General features: G+C 35.9%; 1 protein-coding gene across 4 annotated transcripts in view; it reads right to left on the bottom strand.

The window, feature by feature from the left end:
* GSK3B (glycogen synthase kinase 3 beta) overlaps positions 1 to 16,314 on the bottom strand; it is a 285,006-nt gene that overhangs the window by 129,492 nt on the left and 139,200 nt on the right. For all 4 annotated transcript variants that reach the window (XM_036746202.1, XM_036746204.1, XM_036746201.1 and 1 more), the window contains exon 4: positions 2,878 to 2,988. In XM_036746202.1, the coding sequence (XP_036602097.1) occupies positions 2,878 to 2,988 (111 nt within the window). The remainder of the gene's footprint in view (positions 1 to 2,877; positions 2,989 to 16,314) is intronic.

The raw sequence follows: 16,314 nt of genomic DNA, 5'->3' as shown, positions 1-16,314 counted from the left end.
TGAAGCAAAGATAAATCACTGCTTGGATTTCATGATAGTTTATTTAGCAGTTTGGTATCAAACTGAATTCCAAAGTGTGGTAGTTATAAAAAGATTTTTAGAACATTATTTAATGAGGGTAAAAGGTTTAGGAAGTTTTATTTTCAATGCAAATGAGCATATTACAAACGGAAGAATTATGGTAACACTGACTACATCATTTCTCTGAACTTCTGGAAGGCATCAAGGGTGCACTGCTGTACCAATGTCATCAAGGTCTTTATAACTTTGGTAACATTTAGTAAATAAAAAAGAATTATTATCTAAATCCTAAGGTCTATTCAAAGAGGATCTTTCATTCACTGTCATTAAAAAAGGATTCTCCAAATAAGAAACTTGAGCTCATGTGTATTAGTTTGCTAAAATTATTTACTGGACAGTTTTGTCATACTGTCTTAAGAACAGTGAGAATTATTAATGACAGACTACTAAAGGGTTTTTCCTATCTAAAACTTTCTTAATAATGTTCAAAACAGGTTAGTTTCAAGAAACCATTTACTTCATATAAATTCTCATCTAGAAGACCTATTCTTTACCCTAGACTTCCTTTCTCTTCACTTTTTGAAGAAGAGGAAAGAACAAAGTACTTAGCTTTAATTTAAATTTAATTTTTTTCTTTTCAAGTCCTCAAAAAAAAAACTGTGAAGTAAGGTAAGAAGATTTCTACCCTGGTGCCTGGCCATTCATTCATTCACTCACTCCACAAGTATGTATTAAACACTTATGTTGTGGCAGGTACCATGTCTGGCAGTGGATAAAAGACAAAAATGAAAAAAAAATCCCTCTCTTTAGGAAGCTTATATTTTACTGGGGAAAGTAGTATGAATGCAGATGAGTAAATACAAAATACATACAAAGTAAATGACGAATAAATTCTGAAGGTAGGGAGGAAGAGCACTAGCAACTGAAGGGATCGTATTAGAACTTATATAGGACCTGGCATTTGAGCCCTGACGAAAGACACAAGGTTGTTCTTTGAGTACAGGCTACAAGTAAGACCATATTATAAAGTCTTTTTGATACTGTAAGTAAACCTACATGGACAATGTCCAAATAGGCCTACCTTCCCTCTAAATTCCACTCTAGTACATAAGATATGATAATGAAGTAATTAGACCCCAGAATAGTCACTACTTAGAAAAACTTACATATGAAGCAAAAAGGACTTTAGATAACAAAAATGAGATGGGTTCATGATTTCTAAAATTATGCAAGTTTGTGTGGCTTTTGGCCAAAAGCTAGGCCAGAATTTCTATAATGTGAACGCTTCCAGTAGAACCTTTGGATACCAGAGAAAATTAGTAACACTGCATGAGCTAAATTCTAAACACAAAATTATGCTTACTCGATTTTATTTTTGTTCTAATTATTCCAAATCATTACCTCAGAATGGGAGAGGAAATTATGAATGATTCAATAATTGATTTGGAGGGAGGAGAATCTCAAGCTGTCATTTCATCTCCAATGCAGTTCACTGATAGCATCTCAGAGAACTGCCTGGGGCATTGGAAGGATAAGGAACTCACCTAAGGTCAACCTATTAATGTGTCCCACTCAGGACCTGAATCTATAAATATTAACAATTTTAAATGTATGCTAAAAATAAAAATCCTGGGATCATAGTCACAAAGTAAAATTTTTAACTGAGACAATGATTACCTTTCAGCTTTATGTGGGTTTCAGAATTCAGAAAAAAAAAAAAAGACAAAAATTCTACTCCTACTGTAGTTGCCTCATAGGTTCTCTTCATTTTAATTTCTATATTACATTTAATCAATTTTTCTTTTCTAAAAAGGCTAGAAAAACTATAGCAGTGTATAGCTGCCTTTTCCAAATTATACAGTCTAAAATTAGAGGTTCTCTGATAAAACAGAGATTCTCATTAATGTGAATCTCAATATTCGAGTTTTAAAGAGACATAAACATCCATAAAGAGCAAGCTGTCAAAGAAAGACTAATCAGTTTAAAATCCGCTTCTGCACTTTTATACTGAATAAACTATGATAAATGAGTCTTTGTCCTTTGCACCATAGACAGGCAACATGACATAATAGTAAAGGACAGCTATATGACCACAGGCCAGCTGAGAAAGGGCATAGTGTAGGAGAGAGAACACTGGATTTGGAGTCAGGAAAACCAAGGGTCAAATCTACCCTCGCATTCTTAGAGCAGGACAAATTGTTATTCTAAAGACTTATCCTAAGTCATTTAATTTTTCTGAGTGTTACCTTCATTTTTAAAAAACTGGGGAAACTAGAGCACCTATTTCATACCATGTTATCGTGAGGACCAAGTAAGATAACATAAAAGATCTTTGTAAAATTTAAAACCCTATATAAATGTGAGCTATTACTACCACTATTATTATTATAACTATTCTCTCTGGCCTCTACTTTCCTCATTTGCAAAATGAGGATAATAGAAACTGGACAATTTACCTCAAAGTGTTGTTATGAGAAAAACATGCTGAAAACATATGCTAGAGAAAAGTGACTAGTTGAGACATTTGTGAGTAATAAAATGTGAGTAAGTAAATGATTGTCAGAAATCATATTCCAAGAATTAAATGAGCTATTCATAAAGTCCCTCTATATTTTTAAACTTAGGCTTCAGGTACAATTCCATCTGTAAATGGCATTTTTAAGAGCAAATTTAATGTAAGTTAGGGCAAGTAAGTTGCACTGCAACATTCTTATTTTCAATCCTTTGACAAATGGAAAGGTTGCCAAAGATGAGAAAATAAACTATGTCCTAGCACTAGAATTGAAGTGCATTATCAGTTACAAAGATTAAAATACTTTTTAATGTTATAACAAGCTTTAAAAATTTCTTACATACCTTAACATAGATCAAAGGGAGCGTTTGTTTGGCCCGACTATAGTGTCTGGCAACTCTGTATACTGTTTCAGGAACGTAGTCCAGCACCAGATTAAGATACACTTCATCTTTCTAAAAGATTAGAAAACCAAAATTAAGTTATTTTAAAAATACTCACATAAATTGAATATTACCATATCAAATACTATTTATTCAAATTTTCAATTACTCAAAATCATTTGTTATTTGAAACTGAACTATGCAAAATAAATTCAGATATAGCCCAAAAGTCACAATTCTGCTTTTCCCCCAGCACTTAGCACAATGACTGGCAATTAACAAATGTTTACTGTCTGGCTTTAAACAACAAAAGTCAGGGACATAACGCAGAGATACCACTGCAATATTCTAGGTTAGAGGTAACTAGAATATGAAGTACGCTGATGGCAGTGTGAGCAGAGAGAAGGGAATAGATGGGAGAGGTGCTGGGGAAGTAAAAATGGCAATCCTTGGCCACTGAGTAGGGGCAAAGAGTTAAGGATAGCTCTAGGATTATGAACCTGGGTTATTGGAAATTTTGTGATAACATTAACAAAAAAATAGGAAGTTTGAGAAAGGTATAAATTTTGGAGGGAAATTTGAGTCCTGTTTTGAACAAGTTAAGTTTACGATGTCCTGTAACACAAGATTAGAGCTCAAGAGAGAGACTAAGGCTGAATCTATAGATCTGATGATTATCTACACAGAAATGATATCTAAACCATGGGAGCCGATAAGGTCAGCAAGAGAAAGTATTCAGATAAAAAAGAAGTGGGTCCAGGACATTATCTTGGAGAACATCCATATTGAGGAAATTAGATACAGATGATCATCCAGCAGAGACTGAGAAAGAAGAAAGTCTAAAAAACCCAAAAACTCTGATGCAGAGTAAATAGAAACAGGAATATAACATATATAATGACATAAATAAGAACAATTAGAGGAAGATGAAAACTTTAAGATTATAATAAGCATGCCTATCCTCAGAGAAGAGTTATTAAAAAAAAAAGTAGATCCCCTTTGCATCACTGTAGGGGTGGAGAGGGGATTATACATGTGGAACACTGAATATACTATCAGACTCAGTGGGTATATTAGTTGGAATTGCTTATCTGTTTACTTTTTCCTTTAACTGACTCTGTTCCAAGAAAAGAATTTGCTGAGGAGGGGAAAGGAGAAAGATATATTTAAAAATGAGTAATGATGTAAAAAAAAAAAAAAAGGAATCCACAGAAAGGCAAATAAGGCATGAAGGCACGCATCTAAATAATAGAATAAATAAAGGAACAGCACTGTCCGTTCAGGATTCCACCAGAAACCTGTCCAATCCGGAACAAATAGAAGCTGGACACTGACGGCTAAGAACAATTAAAAAACAATTTTTTTTAAAGTTACAAGTGACAAAAGACAAAGGAAGGTAGGACTCCACTGTTTGGATGAGATTGGATGGGATGGGATGGGGATAATGGAATACCGAAAAGACTACACTACCCAATTCTCATTTTGATTCATTTTGACACTATTTTTTTCTTCATAGGAAAATGATCTTTGGACTGAAAAGGATAGAAAATGTAATCCCAAATAAATGAAGCAGTAATCAGACAACATCTAGCTTTCACTCAAGAAGCTCAAGCCATTATTAAGCCAGACAAACACAAACCCAGGTGTGGTTGTGGAGGAGTTGTCTGTGATCTTTTAAAGATACTGGAGAACAGAGGAGTTGGACTTAAGAAACAGGACTAAAAGGTAAACCAATAAGCATTTATTAAGTGCCTGTTATGTGCTGAGCACTGTGCTATAAGCAGGGGATAAAAATACAAAGAATGATAATAATCTCTATGGGCAAATGTCCCCATTTTCAGAAAAAGAATTAAGTTGGTAAAGCATACATCAATGAGCTTAACTTTTATTCTTGGAAAAATTCTAGAACATATTAACATGATAGCTCATGATCAGGAGAAAGCAGTGAGCACTAACTTTATCAAGAATAGGTCATTCACTGCTGGTGGAGCTGTTGATTAAACTACTCTGGAAAACAATTAGGAATTATGTAAGAAAAGTCACTAAATACTCTTTGATCCAATGATCCCAACACTAGGTTTATACCAGAAAAAATGGCTGAACAAACTATAATGTACAAACTACAATAGAATATTACTGTCCTATAAAGAATTATACACATGAAATGTGAAAGAATGTGTATGAAATGAGAGAAAGTTAAAAGGTAAAATCTAAGGGGCAATATAACCTATGATTCTAAAAATGGAAATGAAAATAATGAAAGGCAAAAGTAATCAGGTCAAATACAATGAAAAGTGTTAGCTTCAAATTACTAAGATTAAAACACAATCCTTCCCTTTCTACAAAAATGACACTGAAGTCAGTTACATTCTGATTAACTCATGGACATTTTTTGAGAAGAGACTGGTTATGGTCAAAACAAAACAAAAAATGCTTTCAATAAAAAAGGCCCACATGTTAATGTTAGTAACTTTCCTATGAGATTATCTCTACTTATCACATATACGAAACATATATGTGTAATATGTGTGCATATATGTATGTGTGTATTTTAACGTACATAGTTGTTTGCATGTTATCTCTCTCATTAAAACACGCATGCATTGAGAGCAGGGACTATCTTATGCCTGTCTTTTCAGACCTAGCAGAGTACCTGGCACATAGTAAGCACTGATTAAATGCTGACTGACTACATATTTTGTGTGTGTGTGTATGTATATGTTAAATCACTGGATTACATGATAGTCTTTTTTTGACAAGGTAGCTAGATCAGTTGACAAGAGAAATGATTTTTAAAAATATTTGTGGATATGGGCAAGATAATAGCATGGTCAAGTAGATGTGGAACTCAATGAATGACCACACCCGATGTATACACATTAATAGCTGTCAAATTGAAGGGAGGTCAGTACATAGAAAAGGAATCCATAGGAATCTGCTCCTGTTATTGTTCAGGCCTTTTGACTCTTCATGACCCCATTTGGGATTTACTTGGCAAAGATACTGGAGTGGTTTGCTCATTTAAAAGATAAGAAAACTGAGGCAAACAGAGTGAAGTGACTTATTCAGGGTTATATATCTAGTAAGTATCTGAAGCCAGATTTGAACTCATGAAGATGAGCCTTCCTGACTCCAGGCCCAGCATACTATCCACTAAGCCACCTAACCTGGCTACCTTACAGCAAGATGATAAGCAAAGAAGGTATCCCACTTCTTGGGAAAGGTGATATAATGTTAACAGATGACAGCAAGAAAGGAGAACAATTGAATTCCTGTTTTATTTCTATTTTTTTTCACAAAAGTAAAATTCTTTTAGCCTGGAAACTGAAGAGCAAGGCCAAAAAGGAAATAGTAAGTAAGCCACTTCACGTAAGTTCAGCAATCTAGAAGCAAACACATTACATCTGAGTTACTAAAAAAAGAAAATGCAGAAGGAGATAGTGCAGAAGAAAGAACATTGTATACAGGAATCAAAAGACCTGAGTTGGACTCCCTGATCTTCCATTAGTTCTGTCACCCTACCTTAGTACTTCTTTTTATTTAATCATAAATTTGCTTTTCCCACCCTTTTTGAAAAATGACAGGACTTCACTAGATGATCTCTAAGATTCCTTCTAGTCCCAAAATTCTGTAATATTGTGATGTGATTCTGAGATCATTGTTGTAAATGTTTGAGAAATAACTGAGCAAGACAAAAATGCCAGCAGGTGAGCAAATGTTACATCAGTCTTTAAAAAAGAGGAAATGGTATAGTACAAAAAATTCAGACAATTAAGTTTTATGTAAATCACTAGAAATTTTTTTCTGAATAATGTTAAACAGATGATTTGTGAGCAATAAGAAAACAAAGTGATCACTAGGAATCTTAATGACTATTAAAAATAAGCCACGCTGAATTAATCTAATTTCCTTTTTTTGGTGGTGTAAATAGACCAATGAATTGAAGGAATACTGTTCACATGGTGTATTCTTCTGTTAAATCAGTTGCTGTCATCATCATATCTATGTGGACAAAGCAGAAAAAACAAAGCCTGTTCAGCTCATTAAGTGGATTTACAGGTGAGTTTGATTGAATCTGTGTTAATTTGGAGGATCTACACTGGAATGCTACAGGGTTCTGTCTTTGGCACAGCCCTATAAAGCACTTTTTGATAACTTCAGCCAAGACAAAAGAGGCACGTTTATCAGACTGACAAATATCACAGAGACAGTTAAAATTATTTATTACAGAATAAGGATAGAAATAATTTAATCTACAATGCAGAGTGAATGGCAATACCTAAAGTCCTAATGTTATAGCAAAAGACAAGATGGCAAGGCCCAAGGGACTGAGGTTGTGGCATCAGTACATCTAATGTATAGATAGTATTGACAGTACACATAGCTGAAGCATTCTTCATGATGCCTAACTGCAATGCTACTCAAAAATTTTCAGAGGCTCCTTAATGCTTCTAGGATTAAATACAAAGCCCATAACATGATATTTAAGATACTCCACAACTTGGCTTCTATCTATCTTTAAGTTTTACTTCTTTCAATTAATTTTCAAGCATTCTATGCTTCATACAAACGGAATTGTCCCCTGGTTGTGTGCACTATTTTTTACCTCCAAATATTAATGATATACCATCAGTTCATTCCAGAAATCTGATGCTTCTATATCTCTATCTGGTGAAATTAATCCCAAATGTACATACCTATCCATCCCTGCCTGTTTCACCACCTTCAAGTCCGATAGGCATCTTGAAATCAACATATCTAAAAGAATATTGATCTTTCTCCATAAACCCATAGCTCCTCCAAACTTCCCAGTTTCTGCTGCAGGCACCAACATTCTTGCAGCCACCCAGATTCAGAGAGCCATCCTCAACTCTTCCCTCTCACTCAGAATGCACACACGCTCAGTAGTCAAGCCTCATCAATTCCACCTCACTATATCTTTTATATCTGTCCTGCTGGCCTGGATTACTGTGCTTGTCAAACTGGTCCTACTACATCTAGTTTCTCCCCACTACACACAGCCACCATACTGATATACCTAAAAAGTACCTATCTGACCAACTCACTTACCTGAATGAGAAGAGAACAGTTCCTTCTTATCTCTAAAAATAACAAAAAACAAAACCAAAAACATTTAAAGTCCTTTATATTCTGGATCCCAACTTATATTTCTAGCCTCATTACAAATTACTTCCCTTGCTCCAGACAAACTGGCCTACTTCTAATTTCTAATACAGAACATTTCATCTCCCACCTCGTGCCTTTGCATAAGCTATATCCCTATGCTTAGAATGTCCTCCTTCCTAAGTTTTTGCCCACCAGAATCTCTAGCTCTCTTTAAGTCTTAAGTCAAGAGTCATCTCCTTCCAGAGGCTTTCTTGGGTAACCTGGTTGCTAGTGTCATTCATCCTTCTGCCCCCAAAAAACCTTTTTAATATGTATCGTATTTGCTTATCTATAAATCTGTTGTAAACCTTGGCTCCCTCCCTCCCACCCCCAATAGAATGTAAACTCCTGAAGGGTAAAAACTGTTGCATTTTTCTACATATGTCCTTGGAATCTAGCCCAGTGCCTATTCATAGATGATTATTTGACTGATTTTCTTATTTCAAAGACTTATTTGGATGACACATCCTCCATAAGCTCTACTCACCACACCCCAAATGATTCTCTACTTCTTTCCATTTGCTTAGGGCACTTCTGAATTTGGATTCGCTCTTACCTTTTTAACATCATATGTATGTGTACTGGCATATTTATCACCTCCCATCTCATTAAAATAGATACTAGTAGGACAAAGACTATAAATTTTCAGTTTTGTATCTTTACTACCTACATCTTAAGTAAGTATTGAAAAAAAATTATTGAAGTAAATACTGAGAATTGTCTCCTTAATCCAACTTATTTTGTTCATTTAATAATTGTTAAGGAAGATGGCGGAGTAAGCAGTAAATCGCTGTAACTCTCCCATATTTATCTCCAACCAACCATAAAATAGTGCCTGAAAACAAATCCTGGAACAGCAGAACCAAAAAAAAAAAAGATGGGGTAAAATAATCTTTGAATCCAAGAAACTCAGAAAATCGACAGGAAAGATCTATCTTACTCAGTTAAATCCAGGACAAAAAGCAGTCCAAGACAGGAAGCATCCCAGCAAGCGAGAAGCAAGCCCGCCTCAGTAAACAAGCTGTAGATTCTGAGCCTCAGTGTGGTGGAGCAGGCAGACTCCAACACCAAAACCACACTGTCCCCCAAGTTCTACCAAATTCCTTTTATGACACAAATATGGTGCTGATACAAAGAAGAGCTTAAAAAAAAAAAAGAGAAAGAAAATTATAGTCCAATTTCCCTAATGGATATTGATGCAAAAATTTTGAGCAACATACTTAGAAGATGATTACAGCAATATATCCCAAGGATTATACACTATGCCCAGGCAGGATATATACCAGGAATCCAGAGTTGGTTCAATATGAGAAAAACTATCAACATAACTGGCCATATCAATAACAAGACCAACAGAAATCAAGTGATTATCTCAACAGAAGCAGAAAAAGCTTTTGACAAAGCACAGCACCCATTCCTTTTACTAGATAGAAATCATAAGAAAAAAGAAAGTGTTCCTTAGATGATAAGCAGTAGCTACCTAAAACCAATAGCAAGCATTATCTGTAATGAGGATAAAATGCCTTCCCAATACAATCAGAGGTGAAGCAAGGATGTCCATTATCACCACTTATTTCAATATAGTACTAGAAATGTTAGCTACAGCAATAAAAGAAAAAGAAATTGAAGGATAAACAATGAAAAAACAAAACTATCACTCTGCAGATGACATGATGGTATACTTAGAAAACCCTAGAGAATCAACTAAAAATCTTGAAATAATTAACAACTTTAGCAAAGTTGCAGGATATAAGATAAATACGCACAAATCATCAGCACTCCTTTATGTGACCAACAAAGTCCAGCAGCAAAATCTTACGGAAGTGAAAGTTGAAAACTAAAAATAAATATTTTTTTTTAAAAAAGGAATTTCAGACCTCTTGATCCAAGAAGTAAAATACTTGCTGATGATAATAAGATGAAGGGTACAATTATAGGAGTAAGCCATGAAGAGACTAAGAAATTATTTGAGGCAACTCCATCAACATTAAAGCTTCTGCTTCCCACACCAATCATTAAGCATGTATTAAACACTATCTATGGCATGGTACTATGCCAAGTATGGGAATACAAATACAAAGAACGAAACAAATCCTACTCACAAGTAACTTACATTCAAATGGGAAGGATGGATACATACAGGATAAATATGAGGCTAATAAATATAAAATAGTTAAATAAGTTGGGGGAAGGTCCACTAACAATTGAGGGAATCAGTAAAAGGTTCAGGTAGAAGGTGGTATTTCAGCAACTTCAAAGGGGGGAGGGGCATGGAGAATGACTACATTCCAAGGAATGGGGGACAGCCAGTGCAAAAGTCATGGAGATGGAAGATAGAGTGCCCTGCATGTGGAACAGGGAGAAGGCCAGTTTGGCTGGAACATAAAGTGCTCAAAGAGGAATAATATATAATAAAACTAGAAAGCTGTGGTGGGACTAGGTTGTGAAGGGCTTTAAAAGCAAAAAAGGGGGTTCTCTTCTATACTAAAGGTAACAGGGAGCCATTAGAGGCAATCAAAAAGGAAAGTGACATAGGTATATCTGCACTTAAGGAAAACCACTTTTGCAAAAATGTGGCAGATGGATTGAACAGACAAGATATTTGCAGAGAAAGACCAGGCAGGAGGTGATAAGGACCTGGACTAAGGTTGCAGATATATGGTGGAAAGAAGAGCTTGGAGGTAAGAAATGTTGTAGAGGTAGATATGGCAAAATGCAGTCACTGTGGGTGAGGGAAACTAAAGAATCAAGAATAATGCTAAGATTAACAATCTGAGATATCAGAGTCTTTGACAGAAACAAGGATGTTTGGGAGAGATGTAGTTTAGGGGGAAAAAAAAGTTCCATTGTAGAGAATTAAGTGTGAGGAAACATAGGGAATTTAAAGCAACAGTAACAATTACAACTATTTGGGATCTAAACTTCTAGTGACCAACTTGGCTATCACACCCTTGGTATAGTTTTCACTATCCCTCATAGAGAAATAATACAAAAATTTCCAAATAAAAGAAGTGTAGGAGTTACTACATGACCCAAATGTCCTCTGAAAAACTATTAGTTGAACAGGATCTTAAAATATAAAAATAATGCTAACACTTACATGATGACTCTTTACCAAGCTCTTTTATTTTACTCGTAACTGGCTAACTATTTATTCATTATAATGATATTTTATAAACTGTGACCATAATTTAATAGAATGTTTCAACAACAAAATCCCTTGACTAATTGGCTAAATTACTTCTGATCTCTTTTGATCACTATCTTAAAAGGGTTTACTAAGAGACACTGTGACATACATATGTGTCTGTCTACATGTACACATGATGTGCCCAAAATCTTGGTGTAGTTTTAAGATATTAAAGACTCCAAGCCTTTTTACTTGCTGTCCCACATGCCCAGAACTCTCTCCCTTCTCATCTCTGCTTCTTAACTTCCCTGGCTTCCTCCAAGTCTCAGGTAAAATAATACTTTCTTTATCTAAGGCTTTCCTTATCCCTCTTGATGTTGAGCCTCTATCTCTCTGTCAATTCTCTCAATTTATCTTGGATATACCTTGGTTGCACTTAGTTTTCTGCATGTTGTCTCTCCCATTAGACTATGAGCTCTTTGAGAGGGACTGTCACCTTTCTTTGTATCCTTCACACCTAGCACAGTGTCTGGCATATAGCAGGCACTTAATAAATGTTTGTTAATTGACTTTCTCAGAATCAGATAACTAGGAGAAACTTCAAGGCATCTAGTCCAATCCATATTGAAACAAGAGTGCCTGTGCAATATTTCTGACCTTTTCATCCCACCTTGAAAAACTCCAACAATGTTAACTCGCTATTCTGGCAACCTGTTCTATTTTTGAACACCCCTTTTTGGTTAAGAACTATTTCTATAGATCAGTCCTAAAACTGCCTCTTAGCAACTTCAAACCACTATTTTTATTTCTGCCCCGTGGGACTAAGTACAGTAAGTCTTTTCCATATGACATCCTTTAAATACTTGAAGAATAAATACTATCCTATCCTTCCTGAGTCCTCTTCTCTTTGTTAAATACATAGAACTCATTCAATAATCTTCTTTTATCTTGCTTTCCAGTCCATTCATAATCTAGCCACCTATAGAACACTCCAGCTTTTTTAAATCTTAAAATGTGGTGCTGGAAATAGGATACTCTTTATGTAGTATGACTAAGGTGGAATACAGAGGAACCTACCTCATTATGGTCACTATTGCTTCTCGTAATGCAGAAAAACTTGGCTGCCATTCAAACTCATGACTTATCTTGAACTTGCAATCCATTAAAACCTCCAGATCTTTTTTCAAAGCAGCCAACTGGCAGTTCTTTTGCTCTGACCCTGCAAGTGGGGTTACAGTGGAACTGGGTTTTCAGCCCACAGATCCAAGCTGAGACCTGAAGCAAAATAAGCCAGGTAAGGAGTTCAGGTCAAAGTCTATAGTTCTATCCTTTGAAAACAGTAGAGCCTTCCAGCCAAGTGACAGGGGCAGGGGTCAACAGTAGGCTACTAGAGAATAGGCAAGACTCCAGTTGTTTGACTAAACCGAAAATGGGCTCAGGAATTTGTACAACTCAGATCTAGAGGGCACCAATCAGAATTAGACCTAGACCAACCAGCTTAGAGACACTATAAGTTTTCATGTCTGCAGCCTGAGCCACCTCCTTTAAGATCTTTGGAGAACAGAGAATTCATTACTGAGAGAAAACAAGAGTAGAACATCAGAAAATACAGATCATGACCAAACTCAATTCCCTCTATAAGTATTCAGAGCTCAGATCAAATACAAAGCCACAGTTAGAAAAGTAATAGTGGAAGAATAAGTAAACAAAAAGACAAACACCTTTAAAGAACTAAAATAGAACCAGGAACATCCAAGAAACAACGTGAGAAGACAGTAACTCAATAACATATATAAGTAAAGAATCAAAGAAAAAATACAGCTTGCCTACAAGCTGTGATTTAGACACACAACTAGAATTCCTGGAATACTATGAGTGAATTGAGATCTCTAGAAAAATTAGTAAAGAAATAAAAGCACTAGATAGTAGGAGAATCAATAGCTTAATACAAAACCTAAGACAAATAGCAAACTCTCTGAAATTAGACAGACCAAACAGAAATTAATGACTCTAAGGAACAAATGATTAAAACAAAAATCAAAAGACTGAAAAAAATGGAAGAAAGTATAAGTAGTTCATATAAGAAACAACAGACCTTGAAAACAAGTCAAAGAAAATAAAAGATACCTAAGAATCATTGGCCTACAAAAAAGTAATTACTCCCCCCACCAGTCACACACCTGGAGTACCACCATATCTCAAGAAGTCATTAAACTGCCCAAAATTAGAGGGCAAAAGGCAATATTAAAAAAAAAATCCATTGGTAAGCTCCTGAAACAATTTCCAAATGAAAAGTATCAAAAAGGCCATAGCCAAAATCCAGTGCTTCTAGATCAAAGAGAAAGTCAACCAGAAAGAGAATTAAAATACTGGAGAGCTATAGTCAAGATCACACAGGATTTGGCAGCTACAACTATAAAGAAGAGAATGTAGAACACAATATTCCAAAAGGCAAAGTAGATTCACAACCAAGAATAACTTTCTCAGAAAAAAAAAAACAAGCATTATCTGGGGGCTAGGGGAAGAGAGAGAAAGACCTCTAATGAAATGTAGGACTTCTAAATATTACTAATTATAAGATGAAAGCTGAGGAGAAACTCTGAAGAGAAACTTAAAAAGGGAAATGTCTGAACAAATTTGAAAGGGACTACACAAGAATGAAGCATATACATTTTAAAAGAAGATGAAGAAAACAAGTGTCCTCACAGAATTCTAATGTGGACAAAAGGCCTGAGAATATTTTGTTACTGTTGTTCATATTTTAATGAACTTAAAAGAGAGAGATAAAGACTACACTGGAAAAGGAAGAAGGAGGAAGGGCAGGGGGTTGGGAGTAGGAACTACTAATACAATCCGGGTTTGCAAATAAAAGATAAGAAGTAGGGAGAATGAGCATCACCTAAATTTTAAAGGGGGGAGGAATAACATATAAAGTGGAGCTGGTGGTGGTGGTAAAAACAAAACAAAACAAAACAAAAAACCCCACCCTATTAACAGGCAAGGTAAGGAGAAAGATCACCTATCAAAGCCCAAGGTCTTAGGGACAGAATCCACATTCTAGCAGGAGAAGGACAAAGAGAACTGTCCAGAGTACAGGTGACATGGTTTGGAAATGGCTTGGGTGTGCATTCTCAGTTTCAAACATCTGAGTTACAAATGAAAAAGGCTCCCAAGTTAGAAGCTAACTGCATATTAGAGTTTTTGGTTTTTCCAAGCAATTCAGGTATAAGAATTAACACAAAAACTAAAGCAGACTGGTGTTTCTTTACTTGTCTGCCATATTTTCTCTTTCTTGTACTTTTTATTTATTTTGTTATTTGTATGGCCACAGTGATCTGAGGGAATATGACAGAAAGTTAAGAAATGATTTCCATAACAGTAACTGGTCATTTCCTGTCAGTTGAAATATTAACAATTTCAATTTCTGCAATTTTGGGGGTTTCTGCTTGCTATATCAAATACTTCTTGGCTTTTTTCTTGAAGTAAGAAATCATGATATGGGTATAATGCTTCTGGTGTAATCCACAACCCATTGGTCTTTCCCAGCTTTTACTCTTGAACCCTATTTTCCCATGTATTTTCCACTCCTCCCCCACATTAAACTCACCAAGTATTGAAGTAGAAGGTGATTTAATTTGGAGGATTTTATCAAGTTTCTTAAAGATTTTTTCACCTTCCTATCATCTTGCAACAGATTCTGGTATATAAACTACATTGTTTTCATAAGGTTTTTTTTTTTTTTGCAAATGTTTATCACAAGCAATGTGATAGATGACCAAAGCTCCTCTGAATGATTTCTTATTGTTTTTGGACACACGATAAAGCAACTCTATTAGCTCTTTTATTAATATCTCCAGAAGAGTCTGTGAGCTATCCTTCTATTTAACTGCAACTTTATCTTATATTTTCATTTAAAGCAAGTATGTCAAGATCAATACAATTCTATTTCTTCACTTATATGTCCAATCTTTGGCTACTAGACAACAATCTCCCATTTACAGCAATAATAATGATTATTAATGATTATAGACAGCCTAAAAACAACATCGTTTTTAGCTTCCTCTGCCCCCTATCACAGCAGAAACAAGAGGAGCTCTGCATAGGACTGAAGGTCATTACTTTTTCCCACCACAATGTATATTGTCTATTATCCAGGCTATGACATGCAAGTGGTGGACTAACCCCACAGTTGGTCCATCAACAGATATGACTTGGATGAACTGGCCCAAAATGAAAGAAGAGACCAAGTTACATTTCCTTTGAGAAATAACATAGAACCTCTAAAGTTTCCCCCTCAATAAATCAATAATTATTTAATTCATGCCTACCATATATCAGGCATGGTGCTACATGCTGGGGATACAAGTAGTCAGTCAATAAACATTTAACAGTGCCAGGCACTGGGCTAAGCACTGGGGATATAAATAAAAAAAAGCAAAAGATAATCCCTGCTCTTAAAGAGGTAACAGTGTAATAGGAGAGACAACATGTAAACAACTACACACAAACAAGATCTACAGGAAACATTGGAGATAACCAATGTAAGGAAAGCACTAGAATTAAGAGGGATAATTATGAGGTAGAGATGGGGAGGAAGAGCAGTCCAGGCATGAGGGACAGCCAGTGAAAATGCTCAGACTGGGGTAGAGCCAAGATGGTGGCAGGAAAACTGAGACTTGCTTAAGCTGTCCCCGAAATACCTCCAAACACCTGCAAAAAATGGCTCTGAACAAATTCTAGAGCTATAGAACCCATGAAATAACAAAAGGGAAACAGGTCTCTAGCCTAAGATGGCCTGGATGGTCACTAGGAAGTGTTTATTGCACCATGCTGGGAGCAGAGCTCAGCCCAGCATGGACCGCAGCAGGATAGACCAGGCGCTGAGGAGATCAGGCAGAGCTTTGCTGTGGCAGCTACCAGACTTCTCAACCCACAAATACCAAAGACAAATTAGCAGGCCAGTAGGATAACTCCTGGATCTGGATGAGAGGAGTGCTACTGCGGCTGCTTCCAGAGCTCCAGCTGCAGTTGCTTCAGGCCCCAGGCCCACCCAGCAGCAGATCAGAGCAGGAGTGCAGGGAGCACTTCCTGGGGCAGAAGCA

Source organism: Trichosurus vulpecula, chromosome 2 (assembly GCF_011100635.1).
Source record: "Trichosurus vulpecula isolate mTriVul1 chromosome 2, mTriVul1.pri, whole genome shotgun sequence".
Lineage (NCBI taxonomy): Eukaryota > Metazoa > Chordata > Mammalia > Diprotodontia > Phalangeridae > Trichosurus > Trichosurus vulpecula.
Note: the sequence above shows the minus strand (reverse complement) of the source record. Positions and strands in the feature narration are given on the sequence as shown.